Source organism: Diaporthe citri (genome assembly GCF_014595645.1).
Source record: "Diaporthe citri strain NFHF-8-4 chromosome Unknown scaffold_9, whole genome shotgun sequence".
NCBI classification, from domain to species: Eukaryota; Fungi; Ascomycota; class Sordariomycetes; order Diaporthales; family Diaporthaceae; genus Diaporthe; species Diaporthe citri.
Window position 1 is genome coordinate 2,332,359 of NW_025064854.1, and position 17,145 is coordinate 2,349,503.

The 17,145-nt window shown below is 50.1% G+C and overlaps 5 protein-coding genes across 5 annotated transcripts; 3 read left to right on the plus strand and 2 right to left on the minus strand.

Annotated features, from left to right (window-relative positions):
• Positions 1–63: 63 nt before the first annotated feature.
• Positions 64–846, minus strand: INS49_015732 (uncharacterized protein; the record flags this gene model as incomplete). The annotated part of the gene is made up of 2 exons (XM_043176410.1): positions 64–582; positions 658–846. The coding sequence occupies 2 exons, from the start codon at positions 844–846 to the stop codon at positions 64–66; spliced, it is 708 nt and encodes a 235-aa protein (XP_043019865.1).
• Positions 847–1,378: 532 nt separating this feature from the next.
• INS49_015733 (uncharacterized protein) lies at positions 1,379–2,875 on the plus strand (the record flags this gene model as incomplete). Its single annotated transcript, XM_043176411.1, has 4 exons — positions 1,379–1,392; positions 2,075–2,437; positions 2,505–2,662; positions 2,736–2,875. 4 exons carry the CDS (start codon positions 1,379–1,381, stop codon positions 2,873–2,875), a joined length of 675 nt encoding a protein of 224 aa, XP_043019866.1.
• Positions 2,876–7,264: 4,389 nt separating this feature from the next.
• INS49_015734 (uncharacterized protein) lies at positions 7,265–8,204 on the plus strand (the record flags this gene model as incomplete). The annotated part of the gene is made up of 2 exons (XM_043176412.1): positions 7,265–7,334; positions 7,816–8,204. 2 exons carry the CDS (start codon positions 7,265–7,267, stop codon positions 8,202–8,204), a joined length of 459 nt encoding a protein of 152 aa, XP_043019867.1.
• A 2,326-nt stretch (positions 8,205–10,530) lies between these two features.
• On the plus strand, positions 10,531–11,814 carry INS49_015735 (uncharacterized protein; the record flags this gene model as incomplete). Its single annotated transcript, XM_043176413.1, has 1 exon — positions 10,531–11,814. One exon carries the CDS (start codon positions 10,531–10,533, stop codon positions 11,812–11,814), a length of 1,284 nt encoding a protein of 427 aa, XP_043019868.1.
• A 2,543-nt stretch (positions 11,815–14,357) lies between these two features.
• INS49_015736 (uncharacterized protein) lies at positions 14,358–15,886 on the minus strand (the record flags this gene model as incomplete). The annotated part of the gene is made up of 3 exons (XM_043176414.1): positions 14,358–15,050; positions 15,120–15,478; positions 15,535–15,886. The coding sequence occupies 3 exons, from the start codon at positions 15,884–15,886 to the stop codon at positions 14,358–14,360; spliced, it is 1,404 nt and encodes a 467-aa protein (XP_043019869.1).
• Positions 15,887–17,145: the final 1,259 nt, after the last annotated feature.

Genomic DNA, 17,145 nt, shown 5'->3' on the forward strand with positions numbered 1-17,145 from the left:
CCTTCAATCCGGGCCGAGTCGGAGTGCTGCATTAGAACGCTCAGTTCTTCCTCAGACTTTGCATCATGTCTGCGGTACAGGATTCGCAGGTGCGCCTGTTTCTGGTGCGGCGCCATTTGTTGCCGGATTTGTTGCTGCTTGAGGGTCCTGCGCCAGAGGGTTCTGCTCGCCAGGTTTGCGTCTCGGTTTTCGATTTCGCAATTCCCTCCTCACGAGATCTATCTCAACGACCGCCGTCCCAGGAGGCACTCTTCCCTCCAGGTGGTCACCGTCCCAGTCGAAGTAGAGCGACCAGAAAGGTCCGTTTTGTACGGCCACGAAGTTCTCGTAGCCGTGCAACGTCAGCCTCCGATCTTGCCTGGTGCAGTCGAATGGCCCCGTCAAGTTTCCTTCTGAGAACTGTCGCGTGCCGAATTTCAGCTCGAAGGTCTGCACGTCCATGTAGATCCAGTTCATGATGGGCGCCTCGTCGCTGATGGTAGATACAAGGCCGGGGTGGTTGAGCTCCGGGTATCCCAGAAAGTATCCCTCGAAGGGATGGCCGAAGGGCACATCGTTGTCCAGCCCGGTGTCGACATAGAGCTGCGGTGAGTGTCAACAACATTTTCTGTCCAGTTTACATGTGATCCTGTCTGCTGCAGGCTCGAAGAAAATTACCTTGTTGCCTGATAGGACCACCCGCCGGCCTTCGAGGGTCTGGCTGTATTCGGACGACTTTGGGACGTGGACGATGAGATTGTTCTTCCTGCTCCGGTGCTCTTCTCTCCTGGCCTTTGCTTGAGAGGCCTTGATCCCTTCCGATGCGCCGGTGACGGCGCCAAAAGCGACGAGAACTGACAGAACCATGGTTGCGCGTGTCAAGCAATTTGATGATTTCCTTCAACGCATCGTTCGACTAAAATGTCAAATGTCCATCTCGACACCCGGACGCTGCCCTTGCCCAGCCTGGCCGACGCCGAGTGGCAAACATCTTGACACGGTCTGTGTGCTGGGGGAGGGCGTGCAGCTGTGGACCCCACTGAAACGGGATGCGAAACTCGCTTCTACGAATCGCGGAAACATACGACGTACGATTCAGGGCTCGAAATCCCGGGGGATTTGGTATAGCTGTATCAGGACCCATGCAACCTCGACAAAACCATCCGATCAAGAGCTCGCCCGGGTCCATCCGACTCCAGGAGGCTGGACGCGCCCAGGGATATTCGTACGAGGAGCTTTGACCCTTTTGCGGCTATCAAACATGTCCTCTTTGGCGATAGCCTCTGGTCTCCCGCCAGCTGGCGTATTTCATGCATACCGTAGTAGTAGTAGTCAGCGGCCGCAATTCTCTGGTACAACTCCTGTCAGCGGTCCCTGGACCCACCACACGGCGGACCGCATGCATCGCTCATAGTCAGTTTCACTAAGCTCGCCGGGTCTCAATACCAGGATCCCTACAAACAAAGTTGTTCGATTTGCAAAGATCATGGGACGATTTCAGTCGCAGCGAGCAACCAGACCGTTCGATTGCCCTCTGCCACGGCTGCATCGTTTCGACCGACAGCGCCGTATTGGCTGATGGAGCCGCACAGCATTGATGCACCCGCACGCGGCTTTGACACGCGAAGATGCTCGGCTGGGGACCCGGGGAGGGATCCTGTGCCAGCCCGCATATTAAGTGTACCGCCATGACTTGGGCATAAATGGCGGACAGCTCCAGACTCACAATGGCAACAACTCTAACTCAACTTCGACCATTATCTATATCTTCTCCTCCGCCGGCGGACAACGACTCTTCAATTCCTAGACGGGACAGCACATCTAATCGAAGATCCTTCATCAACACCTCCCCCGAGCAACGACTAGTTCGCAGGTCATCTAATCGCAGCTCCTGGTCCTCAGCTTCTAATACATCTCCCACCGACGTCCCATCCCCCTTGTCAGATACCGCCTCTGCAGCTCCACGGAAATTCCGGCTTCCGGTCAGAGTATCCACACAGCCGTCCTTTGGCACCTCAGACTCAAGCCCCCAGGCCCGGAGACGCTCTTTAAGTCTCTCCTCAGACCCCAAAACGGATAACAAGGCGTCGGACAGCAAACGGCGCACCAGGAATCTCTACCTCTCGCAGCTAGACGAGGACAAGGCCGAGGAGCTCCGCAAGAGCCCCAGACCGTCACCAAGAGTCGCAAGCCCCCCACCTCCTCCTTACGAGAAGGGCCCAGCATCAACTGAGACCTTGAAAGTGTCCGATAAGCCAAAGGATATTTCTCCAAGGCCCGCCGACGCTCCTAAGCCAGCGCCAGCGCCAGCACCTCCAGCAGCCCAGACTCCCAAGTCGCCCCCGAAGCAGCCAACACCTGCTCCCACCACCAACACCACACCGGCTCCTAAAACTACCGCACCGGCTCCTAGGACCATCACCCCAGCTCCTCAGAAAATGTCTTCCTCCAGCAGCCCGTAAGTAATCTCAACGCGTCCAGTCTTCCACATTAGTGAAATACCCACTCACTTCATTGTTTCCCAGCGAGCCCCAGAGGACCGGCGTCGTCGGCCCCAACCCCGGCCAGAACCCCAACCAGCCACGTGGGTTCGACCTGTCCATGCAGAACGGTCAGATGAAGGGCCAAGTCGGCAACAGCCTCCCGCTCCCCGGCCTCTCCGGCGTGGCCAACGGCCCAGTCGGTAAGTCCTCATCACACCTCACCCGGTGACCTCGCCCATTACCCAGGGAGCAATTGCTTACGATGTTCTACAGGCAACCTGCTCAAGGGCCCAGTCGACGACAACGGCAACCTGAAGGCTGCCGCTCTGACCGTCGGTATCAAGCTCGACTTGGAGGCTGAGGTCCATCTCTCGGCCCGTGTCAGGGGTGACATCCTCGTTGGTCTTTATTAGGCTGGTCAACTATAGCCTTCTATTGCTAAGGTGATTTGAAGTCGGGCGTTTTCATATAGCTACGGGATGCGAATTGGGCCGCGGCTTGCACGGAAAATAAGCAAAGTCGTCAGGCCGGGGGCGTACATACGACATCTAGAATGGGAATACATATCGCATATTCAGAATGTCCTTTCTAATGTGAACCTTACTTTCGGGACGAGCTGAAATGTGCTCATGTCAACTGAGCAGCGTGTTGAAGTGTAGAAAAAGCCTGTGTCGAGCTGGATGTGGTTAGTGTCTGCTCTATGAGGCCTTGTTTGTTGCTGAAACCGTGGTTCGCACTAATCGACATTATAACGTGGTGAGTACTTCCGTCACCCATGAATTTCTGCCCGACTACATCGTCTGACTTTCTCCGCTTCATCCTCTTGAGTCTATGGGAGACTACTTGAAGCATTAGTGGAAGCTAATCCTTTACCTGTAGTCAGGGGACTTGGCAATTGTCTCATATCCACACTAAATTGGGCTGATCTTCCCTCGCCTTTAGATCCTAAAGTAGCGAGCCAATCACCCTTGCTAATCCAGAAAGCAGTATTTCGACGGCTTTTCCTAACTGGTCAAGCTACGACAGCAGCATTACGTTTCCCCAAACGGCCGGCCCAGTCAAAATGAGACCTGTGGTGAGCGACATCGATACTCAGATGTATTTTCAAGCCAGGTTTCTCATCTAACTACAGTGACACTATTGTTGAACTCCTCGTACAGCGGCAAAAAGCATAAATTCGAAGGCGCACAACATTGCTGACAGTAGGTACGGCATGTCTATGCGTGCCTGCATTGGTAATCAAGAAACCGTATCACATATGAACAAGACAGTGTAAAACAGTGCTACGGAAGGAGTGATGTCAGAAAGCAAAAGAAAGAAGCAAAGACTTGTTGAAGAAGACCTGTGGCAAAGGCTGTATTACCTCTGCAACGTAGTGAGAACTATTTTTGCCCTCGCGCTGTCACCCGCTAACCCTTTGCCATCCGTGACTTATCGCCGCAAACAGGGAGAACCCCCCCCCCCCAACGAACCCATTCACCAACCAGCAGCGAAACTTGATAAAACTTTTGGTCGGAAAATGGGCGTCGATGTGGGACTCTTGTCTTAGCGCTTTCCAGTCCCGTTACAATCTGTGCACGTGGCTTTCTTTGTGCCGTAACAGATCGGGCATTTCTTCTTCAAGTTTTCATCCTGGCCATTGACACAGTACGGGTTGTGGCAGTCCTGGTTTCCCTCCCCCTTGCATGAGCTGCACGTCTGAGGTTTGCTAGAGTCGGCCATTGTGAAATGAATGCGTTGCTCAGGACAGACTTCGAGGGATGCCAAAGGACTCTGCAAGGGGTCAGTTGAACTGATCTGGGCATGGAGAAGGGCTTTTGCAGTTTACCTTTTACGAAGGCTTGCGGATCGTATGTGTGTCTCGTATTAATCTCATGAGCTATTGCAGAAGGAAGTTAGAGATGAAGCTGGCTTCTTTCGCATGCACTGTGCGTATGGAGATGTCTTCCATAAGCAAGATGAAGTACAAGCCCTTCTTCTGTTTGGTGGGAAGGAATACACTTTCAGGCATCAAGGGTGTTTTCTTGTCTCATGCCACGAACTTACATTGCCTGGTTCAATTTTCTTAAGTGGATTGTGGGTGTCTTGATGGAGAGTGCCGAGATTATTGTTGAAATAAGCTGTCAAGACGTCTTTAAATATATTGAAATATGACTGTCAATCACATGCTTAAACATATCATGCTGGCCAGCATCTAACTATGACTTCTGGGACTGACCCCAGAAGACTGCTAACCTTGCTCTTTGAAGGCAATCAAATTCAGTTCCTTTTACCAATCACTGAACTCTCAAGGGCTGATAAAAGAGCCAAAGGGTGTCATAAAGAGACGGGCGTGCACAACATGACTGGTAGCATCAACTGAGGAACTCACCCTCGAAGCCACGGAGCGGGTGAGCGCCTCCATCCGACGCTCTCTTGTAGTTCACTGGCTACAATAGCTCAGTCACTTTCTTTAGACACACCCTCTGAGTCACTGTCTTGCAGTCGAGTTCAAGCCAGTCACTCAGATACACACCGCAGATGGGATATAAGATTAGGGCGTTGTGATGGCGGGGACAGTGAACACGGACCCGGATTTCGACATGCGGCAGTGTATGATCCCACTGTGATGCATGAGGGGATTTTCATAAGCGTGCATGATTTCCCAGAGGTTCTAGAAGTTCGGAGGCATGGTCCTTGGGCAAGGCTTGCTACGTATTCTGTGCCCATGTAGAATAAGGTCTGGTTTGACAGAATCTTCAGCCGAAAAACACACTCACTACTACCAGGTATTGCTCTGCACTATCACAAATAGAGGACAGCTGAGGTTAGCCAGTGGTATGATTTCTATTGAGAGATTGCGGCGCATGACCAGATGTTATTAGCATCCCACATCCCCAGCGCGGGTCACTTCCAAATCCTCCACGGCAAGCTCCAGCACAAAACCGTTTCCTGCTGTTCTGGTGAAGTAAGTGGTCATTATCAGGTCTCTGGAAAGGCTCCTCAGAGCAGTAACTACAATAAAGTCCCATGCGAGATCAGACCTTGAATTCTTGCACCTACAGCTAGCCTTATGGGCCGGGCTACCAGAACCGCAAGGACGGACAGCAGACGGCCGTGCCGGTTCAAGCGGGCCCTTTGCAGTGAGCCATGCCTGGTCCGAGGCTCTTAGATGAGGCCGCGGCCGTAATCCAATGCCAACGTGAAGCTCAATGCCCACAAGCTGCTACTTCGAGGCAAGCATGCCTCAGAGCCCAACGGGGACTGAAGTTGATACATCGGCGTGTGAGTGGTCGGTCACGAACAATGTACGTTTGTACAGAGGAGGGGGGACCAGGCGCAGCCATGTCAGAGTTGGCTATGATTAACAGCAGAAGGTCTTTATTTCGGACATGCCGTGGTGAAGAAAGAGACTGGGCTGGATCCTTCGGCATGGATCGAGAGCTGATCGGTATGGAATTTACCATAATTTTTCAATGTGGCCAAATGGTTATGTTTGATGGCCACCGAACTGTGGGCTACATGATCAAGCGGGATTTATGTCTCCCTGAATTTGAGCTTGATTCATTCTGCTGTCGAGGGCATCTTGAACTACTTCTGTGGAGGATCCCGGGGAGAGGAGGTAGAGATGCATTTATGCATGAATGACGGCCTTGATTCTCCGGAAATATCTACTGCGTCGTGCAAAGGATAAAATCAATATGCGACGAGTGCGACGTGGTTCGGTCTACCGTTCGGAGAATTCATAATGCTGTTCTGCACTGAAAAGAGACTTGAGCTTCGACGGGTGTTTGCCGCCATTCCTGGTCTCAGTGCTCGCCGTTCTCAAGGCCGCTTTGGCCATGTTGATGCCTTGATTGTTGTTTGAGAGATTGCTCCCCACTTCATTAATACCCTTGTTTGGAAGGAGTTCAACGTCGATCTTCTCCTTCGGCATCGGGAAAGACGTGATCATCAGGGAATCCTTCCTGGCTCAGTCCACTTGCCGCGAACAGACGGATGTCAGATATTGCCAGCAGAAGAGCAGCGAACGGAGAGATCTCGGTATTACCAAAGTGTCGACCATAACACAAGACCGCAACCTTAGAGCTTACAAGTCTGCTGCTACGCTCAATGGATGGAATAAGCCATTGGGAGATTGTAGATCTGGTAATAAAGACACTTTGATCTGCCAGTCTCGTAGAGTGAAGCGGCGTGAGATTTGACTCAAATGAGAATGATCTACTCGACTCAATGTAAGGGCAACAGTCAAATCAGTAAGCGAGGCTCAATAGTGCTGCTTATCGTCTGAGGTAAGCCTCCTTTGTCTCCACTAAATGTGCACATCGGATAGTAAAGCATGTGCTTGTGCTGTGCAAGGCAGATGGTAGCGCTGAAATCTCAAATCTTGAGTGGCAAGTCCCGTTGTGAAAGAAAGAGGCTGGGTAAGCCTGAAGGCCATGATGAAACCAAGTGCACTCTTTACCATGAGAGGAATCCCATGAGTCTCGGCGCTGACTGTTACGGAGGTTGATCTTTACTGTCTTCTCCAGCTTGCTTGACGGAAATAAGACGACCATCGGTGGAGCCGAACTTTTTCTTGGCCTTTGCTGTTATGAGAGGCAGTGAGTCTCCACTTCTTAGAAACGTCTGCAAGTATAGCACGGCGATACCTCAAGTTGTAAATATAAAAGGGAGGGTTCTGTTGGCCATTTGATCAGGCTTCAAAAACATCAATCGATCACCACTAATCCTTAGGACAAACAGTTTTCATTCCTTTGTCCCGTACATTTCATACCAATCAGCTCAATTCAGAACGTTGTGCCAATTCTATTAACGCCAGTATGAAGTTCCTCGGCGCCGGCGGTCTTTCCCTTCTCCTCGGAACTGTGTTGGGCTCTCCTTCCCCACATGGTATGTAGAGGATATCACACCCCCGCACCGGTTGTGGACACACCGGTGGACACACATATGGATAGCCAAGAGCTAAATATATGCTTCGGCGCGCACCTTTGGCTACCCTAACCTTAAGAGCTATAGAGTTTAGTTCTTAACTAAAGACCAAAATACTTTAAATCTCTTATTTCATAAAAATAAATAAGAAAGGAGATAAAGAGATAAAGCCTTATAAAGAGCTTTCTTCCTATATTATATAAATAAATTCCTAAGAAAAGATATTTAATATTTAGTTTAAAGCTAAATGGGTGTTTAGTTAAGAGCTGAATAGATATTTAAAAGTGTCCTCGAGAGGTGTGTGATTGCTGTTCGCAATCGGAGTTGGTGGACTGTTTACCTGTCCACGAGGGGTGTTATATGTCTTATCAGACTCACCTACCTTTCCCCAAGTGTGATATCTCAAAAAGCTGATATCGTTTCTGTGCTTCTGGTTTCAAAGCTGCCGAAGACCTAGAAAGGCGCAACGGCGAAGGGACCTCAGCCAATTGCAACCAAGTCTACGATGAGAAGTATTGCTGGTGCACTGGCGGCATGGCGGGCCGCGGCAACGTCTGGGAAGGCTTCAATGGAGCATGTGGGGATGCGGCTGGCAAGACCCTGGACGGCAAGGGCGACGAATTTCACTGGGAGAAGATCATCGGCCCTGTGCGCAAGATTGATTACTACGTCCGTAACCTGTGCGACAGACCAGTCACCATTGATGGCGATGACTGTCGCTCCAAGTTCAGAGATCTTATGAACTGGTGCGAATGGACTTGGGATACCCACAAGGGAGGCTACTGGGACCATGAATGCCTCAGTTGGGTTTATGATGCGAACAGGCGATAGATCATATCTGATTTGAAGATGGGTAGGGGGCCATCATCGAAGCCCTCGTCGCTCAATACACAACAATTTACAAGCCCGTTGGCAGGCTACAGGGTTCGATTTCAAATATTGCCACAGCCGACTTAACTAGATAGCTATATGAGTCTCTGGGGAAGACGAGAGTTGAAATGGCAATCACTTGAACACTGTTGATATCGACAGCGGCTCCAAAGCTCCAATGTTGTTCGTTCACGGGGAAAGGACACAGTTCAGGACGAGGATCATGTCGCCACTTGGCTCATCTCCCCCCCCCCCCCCAAGGAAAGAAACGAAAATCACACTGGGCCATCTTGAACAAGCTTTGGGTTACTGTAAAGATAGCATAAGAATGGTACTACAAGCATCCCGACCACTGGAGCCTCAAGCTCGCCAGCTCAGCGGCCCTAGGCAAGACGGTACCGGCTGAGGCCGCACAAAGGACGGAGAAGCCCATCACAATACTGCTACAGAAGCAAGTAAACCCGCAGCCTGCCTGGGCTGCCAACTGGTGGCCAATAATGGTGTGCGAAGGTGAGAGTCAAGGCGAGGGGCTGATTGTGAATGAGATGTCCTAAAGCGTCTGGAATTAACAACATAGATGACGCGAAATGACTAGGTGAGTTATGAGGATTAACTAAGCCTGATACGCAAATGACCCCGTTCTTACCTGGCCACCAGCAACAACAGCGCCGCCTGAAGCGACAGGTTTTATGTCGACATCCGCCATTTTTCTGGGAACACGGGTCCTCGGGGAAAGCGTTTCCTGCCTAAAAATTAACATTCTTAAAGTTTTCAATATCAGAAAAAGCATTATGAATAACCACACAGATTCATAGAAGTCAAACTTACAGTATTGTGGGCATAACCAGCATCGATAGGTTGGAGCCGAAAAGAACAGGAAACTCTCCTATGTGCCTATAATTTTGAAGCTGCCAATCATCGGGAAGGCTACATGTAATACCTCAAGTTTAACTTCAAATGGAATCAAGACTAGGGACGGTTCAAAAACAAGATTACCTGGTAAGCACAAGCCCAAGCTTTGTCTTGCCTGAGTCCCGGCTACGTAGGTACGAGAAAGCGACTCCCAAACTGCTAGTTGCTGGCCTCGTCACATACGCATGATTAAGTGGTCTCGTTTTTAATCTGTATACATATGCTTCTTAAGCAATATGCATCCAGTCCCTTCATACAGTAATAAATGCTAAAACACCCAGCGTTAAAAAAAAATACAATGTCGAATACGCATGGTTAACCTTTGGAAACTTCGTAAGATTCGATACCACCCCACATGTGTTCTACCCCGCAAATTATAGGGGCACTTTTCCGCTTTTTTATATACTAGTAGGTAACAAGAATTGTATGCTCACTTAACGTCAACTCTAACCTGGTGCAATTAGTTCATCCCACATCCCGACCCAAAGTTTAGATGAGATGGTATGAGCTTGCCAATGAAACCTCAAACCCCCGCTGGGCTTTAGGAGATACTCTTAGTAAGGCCCGAAAGCTTATCTCGCACTTACAAACTTACATTATAGCTGAAGGGTCTCTGCTTGCGGGCAATCAAAACTCCGCAAGGTGTCCAAGAGCTGACTTATACCAAGTCGATCCTGTCGATGGCCATACTCGAATTGAGGGGCGCGGCGCCTTCTCATGCACTCAGGTGTCCATCCAAAAATCCCGGCAAGTATTATGTATCTACTCGGTGTGACGGTGACTCGGCAGGGTGGCTTGCCTGATTGCAGCGCGATACCTATTTTGCCAAGTCCAAGCGGGCCGCCGACGGGATGCGGTGGGTCCTGTTGCCAAGCCAGTCGCCAGAATAGGCAATAAATTTGACCACAGTTGACTATAGATTAGGATTGGAGAATTACATTTCTAACATGGGTGTGCCGCCGACACAACACCATATGCGCGCGTAAACTATCAATCTCACTAGATCAAACCTTGCATTTCGTAGGATTGGAAATGATCAGTGGAGCCGAAGGGTGCCGGCGCGTCGACGACAGTTGAGCGCACGGGTCGGTACTAGGTGCAGCACCACGGACAAGACTTATCTTAGACCGCTCATCCGTGAAGGTATTCCTGCGTACATGATTTCGGCTTATCTTCAATTGGAGGGGTCTCAATGTTTGTCGGTGGGTACATAGATTTCCAGAGCCTGTGAACTGACTTGAATGATACGGGAAGGCCAGCTCTTCCAGCTCTATATCTTTCCTTCCTCAGGTAGAATGGATTGAGTATTTCCTCGATATTCCCACCAGTCGCTTTTCAGAGGGGGCACCTAAAATGTGCACCTAAATTGTACACCATGCGTTTCTCAACCCCACGATTGCTCGCCACCTTGTTCGGCCTGTGTCTTGCTTTTCCTCAGGCAGCGGGCTCACCAGTGACTCGCCGCAACGAGACTACCTGCCGAAAGACGAAAGTGGTGATACTCGGTGCTGGCGTAGCAGGAGTGACAGCCACACAGGCATTATCCAATGCATCAGTCACAGACTTCATCATCGTCGAGCGCAACAACTACATTGGTGGACGTGTTGCCCACACCACTTTTGGCTCCAAGCCCGACGGGTCAGGTCCTTACATCGTTGAGCTCGGTGCCAACTGGATCCAGGGACTGGGGTCACCAGGCGGACCTAAAAATCCGATCTGGACATTCGGCAAGAAGTACAACCTCTCGAACACATACTCGAACTACAGCTCGATCCTGACGTACGATGAGACTGGGGCGAACGACTACTCGTCCGTTCTTGACACATGGGAAGAAACTTACGCAGTGGCGGAGGCTAATGCCGGTGCTGCACTCAGCGGGAACCTTCAGGATCTCAGTGCTCGTACCGGCTTGAGCATGGCGGGCTGGAAGCCGAAGAAGGATATGCGAGCCCAGGCGGTGGAGTGGTGGAGCTGGGACTGGGAGACATCAGCACCCCCAGAGCAGAGCAGCTTCGTCTTTGAAGTTGCCGGGAACAACCTCACGTTCAACCAGTTCAGCGATGAGAACAACCTCGTCACGGACCAGCAAGGTTTCAACAAATTCGTGATCGGCGAGGCCAACGAATTCTTAACTGCTGATGATACGAGGCTGCTTCTCGAGAGAGTCGTCACAAGTGTGGCATACTCCGAACAAGGCGTCACTGTTCAACTCGATGACGGAGACGAATGCATGGAAGCAGAGCACGCAGTCTGCACATTTTCACTCGGAGTCTTGCAGAACGAAATCGTCAACTTTGACCCGCCTCTGCCGACCTGGAAATCGGAAGCCATCGAGTCATTCCAGATGGGAACCTACACAAAGATTTTCTTTCAATTCAACGAGACGTTCTGGGATCCTGACACGCAATTTTTCCTTTATGCGGATCCCGACGAGCGCGGCCGTTACCCTGTCTGGCAGTCACTTTCAACGCCCGGATTTATGCCGGGCTCGAACATAATATTTGCTACAGTAGTGGGGTCTCAATCATACCAGGTCGAACAGCAGTCTGATGAGGAGACCAAGGCCGATGCTCTTGAAGTGCTTCGGGCTATGTTTCCCGACAAAGAGATTCCAGAACCCGTTGCGTTCACGTATCCAAGATGGAGCCAAGAGGAGTGAGTCTGCCCTGTCGCTACCTACCAGGGGGGAGGGGGGTTTCTGACTGGGTCACGTAATACACTTATGTTTTGATATTTAATTGAAATTTCATAATTTTAGTGAAATGCTAATAAAAGGTTATTAAAATATTATTAAAATAAAATTATATTAAAGCTTTAAATTATGTTAATATTAACTTTATGTTAATATTAATTATATGTTAGCTAATGTTATTATAATTTTATATTAAAAGCTTTAATTTAAATCTTATTAACTTTAAATTTATTCTATTTTTAAATATTTTCATAATTCTATAGATTCTTTTATAATAAATAGTTAAGTTAATAAAGAATAAATAAATAATTAAGTTAGGGATAAAGAAAAAAAAGAGGTTTTTTTTTACCCTTATATTAAAGAATTAATATAATGTCATAGCATATTAAGAACGATTATATATTAGTAATATGTAAATAATGCAATATATGTATAAAAAAAGCATATTAAAACCTTAATTGTATGTTACTATTATGTCGCTATGCCATTAATATAGTAGTGCGATGTTAATGAAAACCCCCCCTCCCCCTGGTAGGTAACGTCTGAATGACCCTGAGGCTGACCTGATGGGCGTTTGAGATGGTCATTTGGTTCATATAGCAATTGGCCCACTGGTGCCACGCTTGAGAGGCATCAAAATTTGAGGGCTAATGTTGAGAATCTCTGGTTTGCGGGCGAAGCCAACTCAGCGCAATACTTCGGATTCCTACACGGGGCTTGGTTTGAAGGTCGTGAAGTAGGCATGCGGGTTGCCGCATCGATTCAAGGGAATGCAGGTGATCTCAATGGAAGCATGACTAGTTATGAAGTCCTCCACGGGACAACGGATCTGGCAGAGTATAACGCGGCAAATGGATGGCCAGTCAGCAGCTTCTTGTCGTATATAAACGAGACTGAGTAGTCTCTCTCGGATAAGAATATCATTGTCAGACACTTGAATACCCGGTTTCTTCGTTCCATTCCAGTCCTTTCAACCAGACGAGGATGTGCTGCTCAGAAGAGAAGGCAGCTCCTTTGATGTCTCGCGACAGGCTACTACATCCGACGTCACAGGGTGTCTTATCGCTGTTGATTTTCCACGTAGGGGCTTCTCTGCCTCCCCTTTCCGATATGAATTAATGACTTCGCACCAAAAAGAAAGAGCCAACGAGGCCGAATCTGGAATGCTCGATCGATGGCAATGGCTGGTGCAATGAAATGAGAATACTGTGTCACGTCGGCGAATCTACATGTGAAGCGCTCATGCGCGGCGCCAGGACAGCATGGCGTGTGCGTGAGGCGCCACTCAAATACGCTATTTTACTTGGGCAGGAACGATTTGTGTCCGGCTCAGACGCTTTTGACTTACCGAATGAGTCAACATATGCACCCCGTGAGGCTCTAGACGTAGACCGGCGCCAGATAACCACAACTGCAACGCGCTGCTTGTGCGCCACAAAGTCATATCTTCATCTAAAGGATACCGAGGATCACGTCTTGAAAATCAAGTAACCTGCAAACGGTTTCCGAACATTGTTCCCTAGTAGAATGGTACCGAAGCAGAATCGAAAGCAAAAACACAGGGCCGCACCGGCATTGTCACCAGCACAGGGCGACCAAAATCCCGATCTCGAAGAGTACGGCCCAACATTCTTCCACAATGAAAATGAAGACTACGGCTTCATGTCGAACTTTTACAAAACCACATTTAGAGCGCCTCATCCATCGACGTGGCTATTCAAGCAATCCGGAACAGTTCCAAGTGCTGTCGCCAGTGACAAGGCCCACGCTGGAGACGAAGGACCAGACACTGTGGTATTCCACCCTTCCGGACAATACTAGATGTACTGTAAAGCAATTTACTTCGGCGACGAAGACGCGGCGAGGAGGATAATGAGCGCAGACACCGCGACGGAATGCAAGGCCGCCGGCCGTTCCGTCAGAGGTTACAGCGACAAGGTGTGGGAGAAACATAACCTCAAGGATTGAGTAATGGAAGAAGCAATCTGGTGGGAGTTTGGAGGTGCACAGCTTGAGATGGTACTGGAAGACTCTGGAGTGAGTCCCGCACGGTCTACAATCAGCACGAGGGAGGACAGGACGAAGGCCCTCAACGACTTGGGAAGGAAGTTGCTTGCAACGGGAGAACGGCAGTTAGTGGAGGCTGCTGGAAGGGACAGATACTGTGGTAACTTGTCCGATACAACATCAAGCAAGGACCTCACCTGTGTAAAAATTCATGGGGGAGAAACCAGCTGGGCAAGAGCTTGATGGTGGTCCGGGAAAGACTGAGAGAGTTGGTTGATGGAGAAACAGAAGAGATGCAGGCGGAGTAGACTTTCAGGAGAAAGGCATTGGTGAAATGGATTAATGTGCAGTGACCCGTCACAATACACTTAATTGAGTATTGGAAACATTTCTTTGTACTCTCATCATGTATTTGACCTGCTTGAGTTCCATGTCACTACATTATTGAAGAACCAAATGAAATGTAGTGAAAGGGCCGAAGTATTGAGGTTGATCAGTTCCGCTTAATCCTCTTCTTCAGCATCAATACCCCTGAACTCAAAGTACTTGGACCATTCAGGGTCCTCAAGAAGCTCCTGGGTCAACTCCTTCTCGAACCCAATACAAAGCTCCGGCCCCTCATCAGACCCAGGGTCGTCGCTCCGCGGCGGGTACACAATCTGCAGCCCAGGCGTGACATAGTTCATAGGAAAGCGGAACGCATACGGCTTGGCAAACCCAAAGTCCGCCCCGGCGACGTTCGTGTCCCGCCAGTCGGTCGTGAAGCTGTACATGGGCTCGAACGAGTCGCAGCGCAGGAAGAGCGACGACTTGTCGCGCACGGGCGCGACGGCGTCGAGGGTCCTGTCCAGGCTCCCCTGCGTCGTGCTGTTGGTGAGCTGCCGGATGAACCAGGCGAGCCTGCTCAGGGGCGCGTCCGAGATGATCTCGGCGGCGGTCAGCTGCGGCGCGGGGGCCTGGGTGGAGAGCGCGACGGCGACGACGTTGTGCTGGATGCGGGCTGGGACTCGGGGGTTGGTGCAGCGCTTCCGCATGTCGACTGCCTCTCCCCAGAGGGGCGTTGATGACGGGTCTGGCTTGTACACTTTGGCGCGAAGGCGTGAGAGCGTTCTCCAGGCGAAGGCGTTGAAGGCGTCGTAGGTCGAGATCCAGTATGAACCGTCGGCTGGAGATGCCAGCTTTTTCAGTTCGGCAGCCTTGACGCCATGAGGAGTGATTAGTATAAGAAATTAGTACGTCAAGTGCTGATTGGGGGGGGGTCTCACCTTGCTCTTGGGGAGATGGAAGAGAAGCCATTGTGCCTTCTTGTGGCCTGGGTGCTTTTGCGGTGGTGCAGGCCCCTCCACTTGTTGATCCGTGGGATAATCCTTCTTGGTGAAGGGGGAAACATCCAGACATGCGCGATCCCAGGGAGGAAACGCTGTTTTGTTCCAGATGGCGGCACAATTTTCGGCAAGTTGGTGGAACTCCCCTGCCCATCCCATCACGTCGTTCCCCATATGATGATGCATCATAAACACAAGGCCGCCCCGAATAAAGGTGGCCTGGAAAGCCGCCGCCTTGGGTTGGGTACCCAGGAAGGCCGCAGACTTCTCACCGTATGTCATGGGAGACACACTGAAATCTGTGATATCACCCAACGCCTTCGAAACAAACTTGGCTTTCTCGAGATCTGCAAACGAGGGGGGTAAATGCCCTCGTGCTCAGCCTGGTCCAGCCATTTCGTCACGAACTGGACGGTGCTGTCGCGCTTCTTGACGAAGGAGTGGCCTCCGTCGGGGTCTTTCTCGATATTGCCGCACAGGTGCCGAGTCTGGCTCAAAGTCTTTTCAAGACCTTGTTTCAACAATTCAACCACCTTGGGCTTTCCCTCATCGTCGTCAATCTTGAAGAAAATGGCATAGCTGACGTAGACACAAGAAACAAGGTAGTCAAGAGTTGAAAGCTTGAACTTCTCCTCTTCGGGATCTAGTTCCCACCCGGTTGGGTGAAGGTGGAAAACTTCTCGCTTTACCTGGTTGTTGATAGACATCCTGAAGAGGCTAACGGAACAGCTTTCCTAGAGGTAAGTTTGAGTGGATGCGAGCAGGCGTGGGCAGCGTAAAATAAAGGAAATGCAATACTTGAGAAGAGATCCTCGTCACCAAAGAGCTTATGTGTGCTTTTGCAAAATTCCCGCGGAACTTACTCATTCTGATCCCAATCCTTGACATTCTGCAGGTGATGTGTCTCATTCTTGCACCTGATTCTAAGTCGTCGGTGTGGCGGGGCTGGTTCCACCCACTTGACCAGCACAAGGGTAGCCAGCAAGATAGCATTGGTTGCGAGTCAACGTGCCGAGTCACACCGTAAGTAAGGGGAAGCTTGGACAAAGTCCTTCGGTCCCGTAATACGGTACGGCAGGCTCCATTCGATAAAGATCCGCGTTTACTACTCGCAGAGAATTGACCGGGGACGGATCTTGGAGCGTGGAGAGATCTTTTGCTTCAAAGCTGCCTTAACACCATACGCAATGCCGGATTGAACAATGCATTGAGGTGTCGCGGATTCGTTCTTATGCAGATGGTATTCATCATCGACTTTACGCAATGACACTGAATATCTGCGTGTTTTAAATGACGAAAGGTCCATTTGCCATGCATCTTAGAAGCTGGGAGGTCCATGAAAGGCTGATCTCTGCCTTCTTCGATGATAAGATCGAAGAAAGCAGAGGCTGAGCCACAGATCAGGCCTTGTCATCAAAATATGATGACATGAAAAAGCCAAGAAGCGGAGGAGGGAGGCCAAATGACGCGCGATATCAGGTTGCCTCACGCGTGACTCGAAAGTCTTGAAGTTAGATTTACCATGACGAAAGTTGATTCATCTCAGCGAGTAGTTGGAGGTATATCAGCTCAGCTACATGGTGCTCCGGCCCTTCGGCGTTAGATGTGAGCCTCGCAAGCCTAGTGGATGCTCCTTTGGTCACAGACTTGGCTTAGAAGGGAGCACGAATGGGACGTACAGCCGCCTGACTCTTGGACATAATTGACGAGCAGAAAGCCGCTGGAAGCCGTTGGGAGCCGTTGAAAGCCGAATTTCTGCTCAAGATTTCATTCTCTGTCTCCATCGATGTAGTTGTTGCCGTCAGAGAGGAAACCACATGATGCGGCCCAGCAAGTTGTAAGATGAGTCTCACTAAGCACTAATGTTTCTGTGACCTACACCGGTCAGAAAGGCCAGGATTTCCATTCGTCAGGTATTTGTGAGAAATGATGACATGACTGTGCCCACTCAAACACTTCTTGGCCT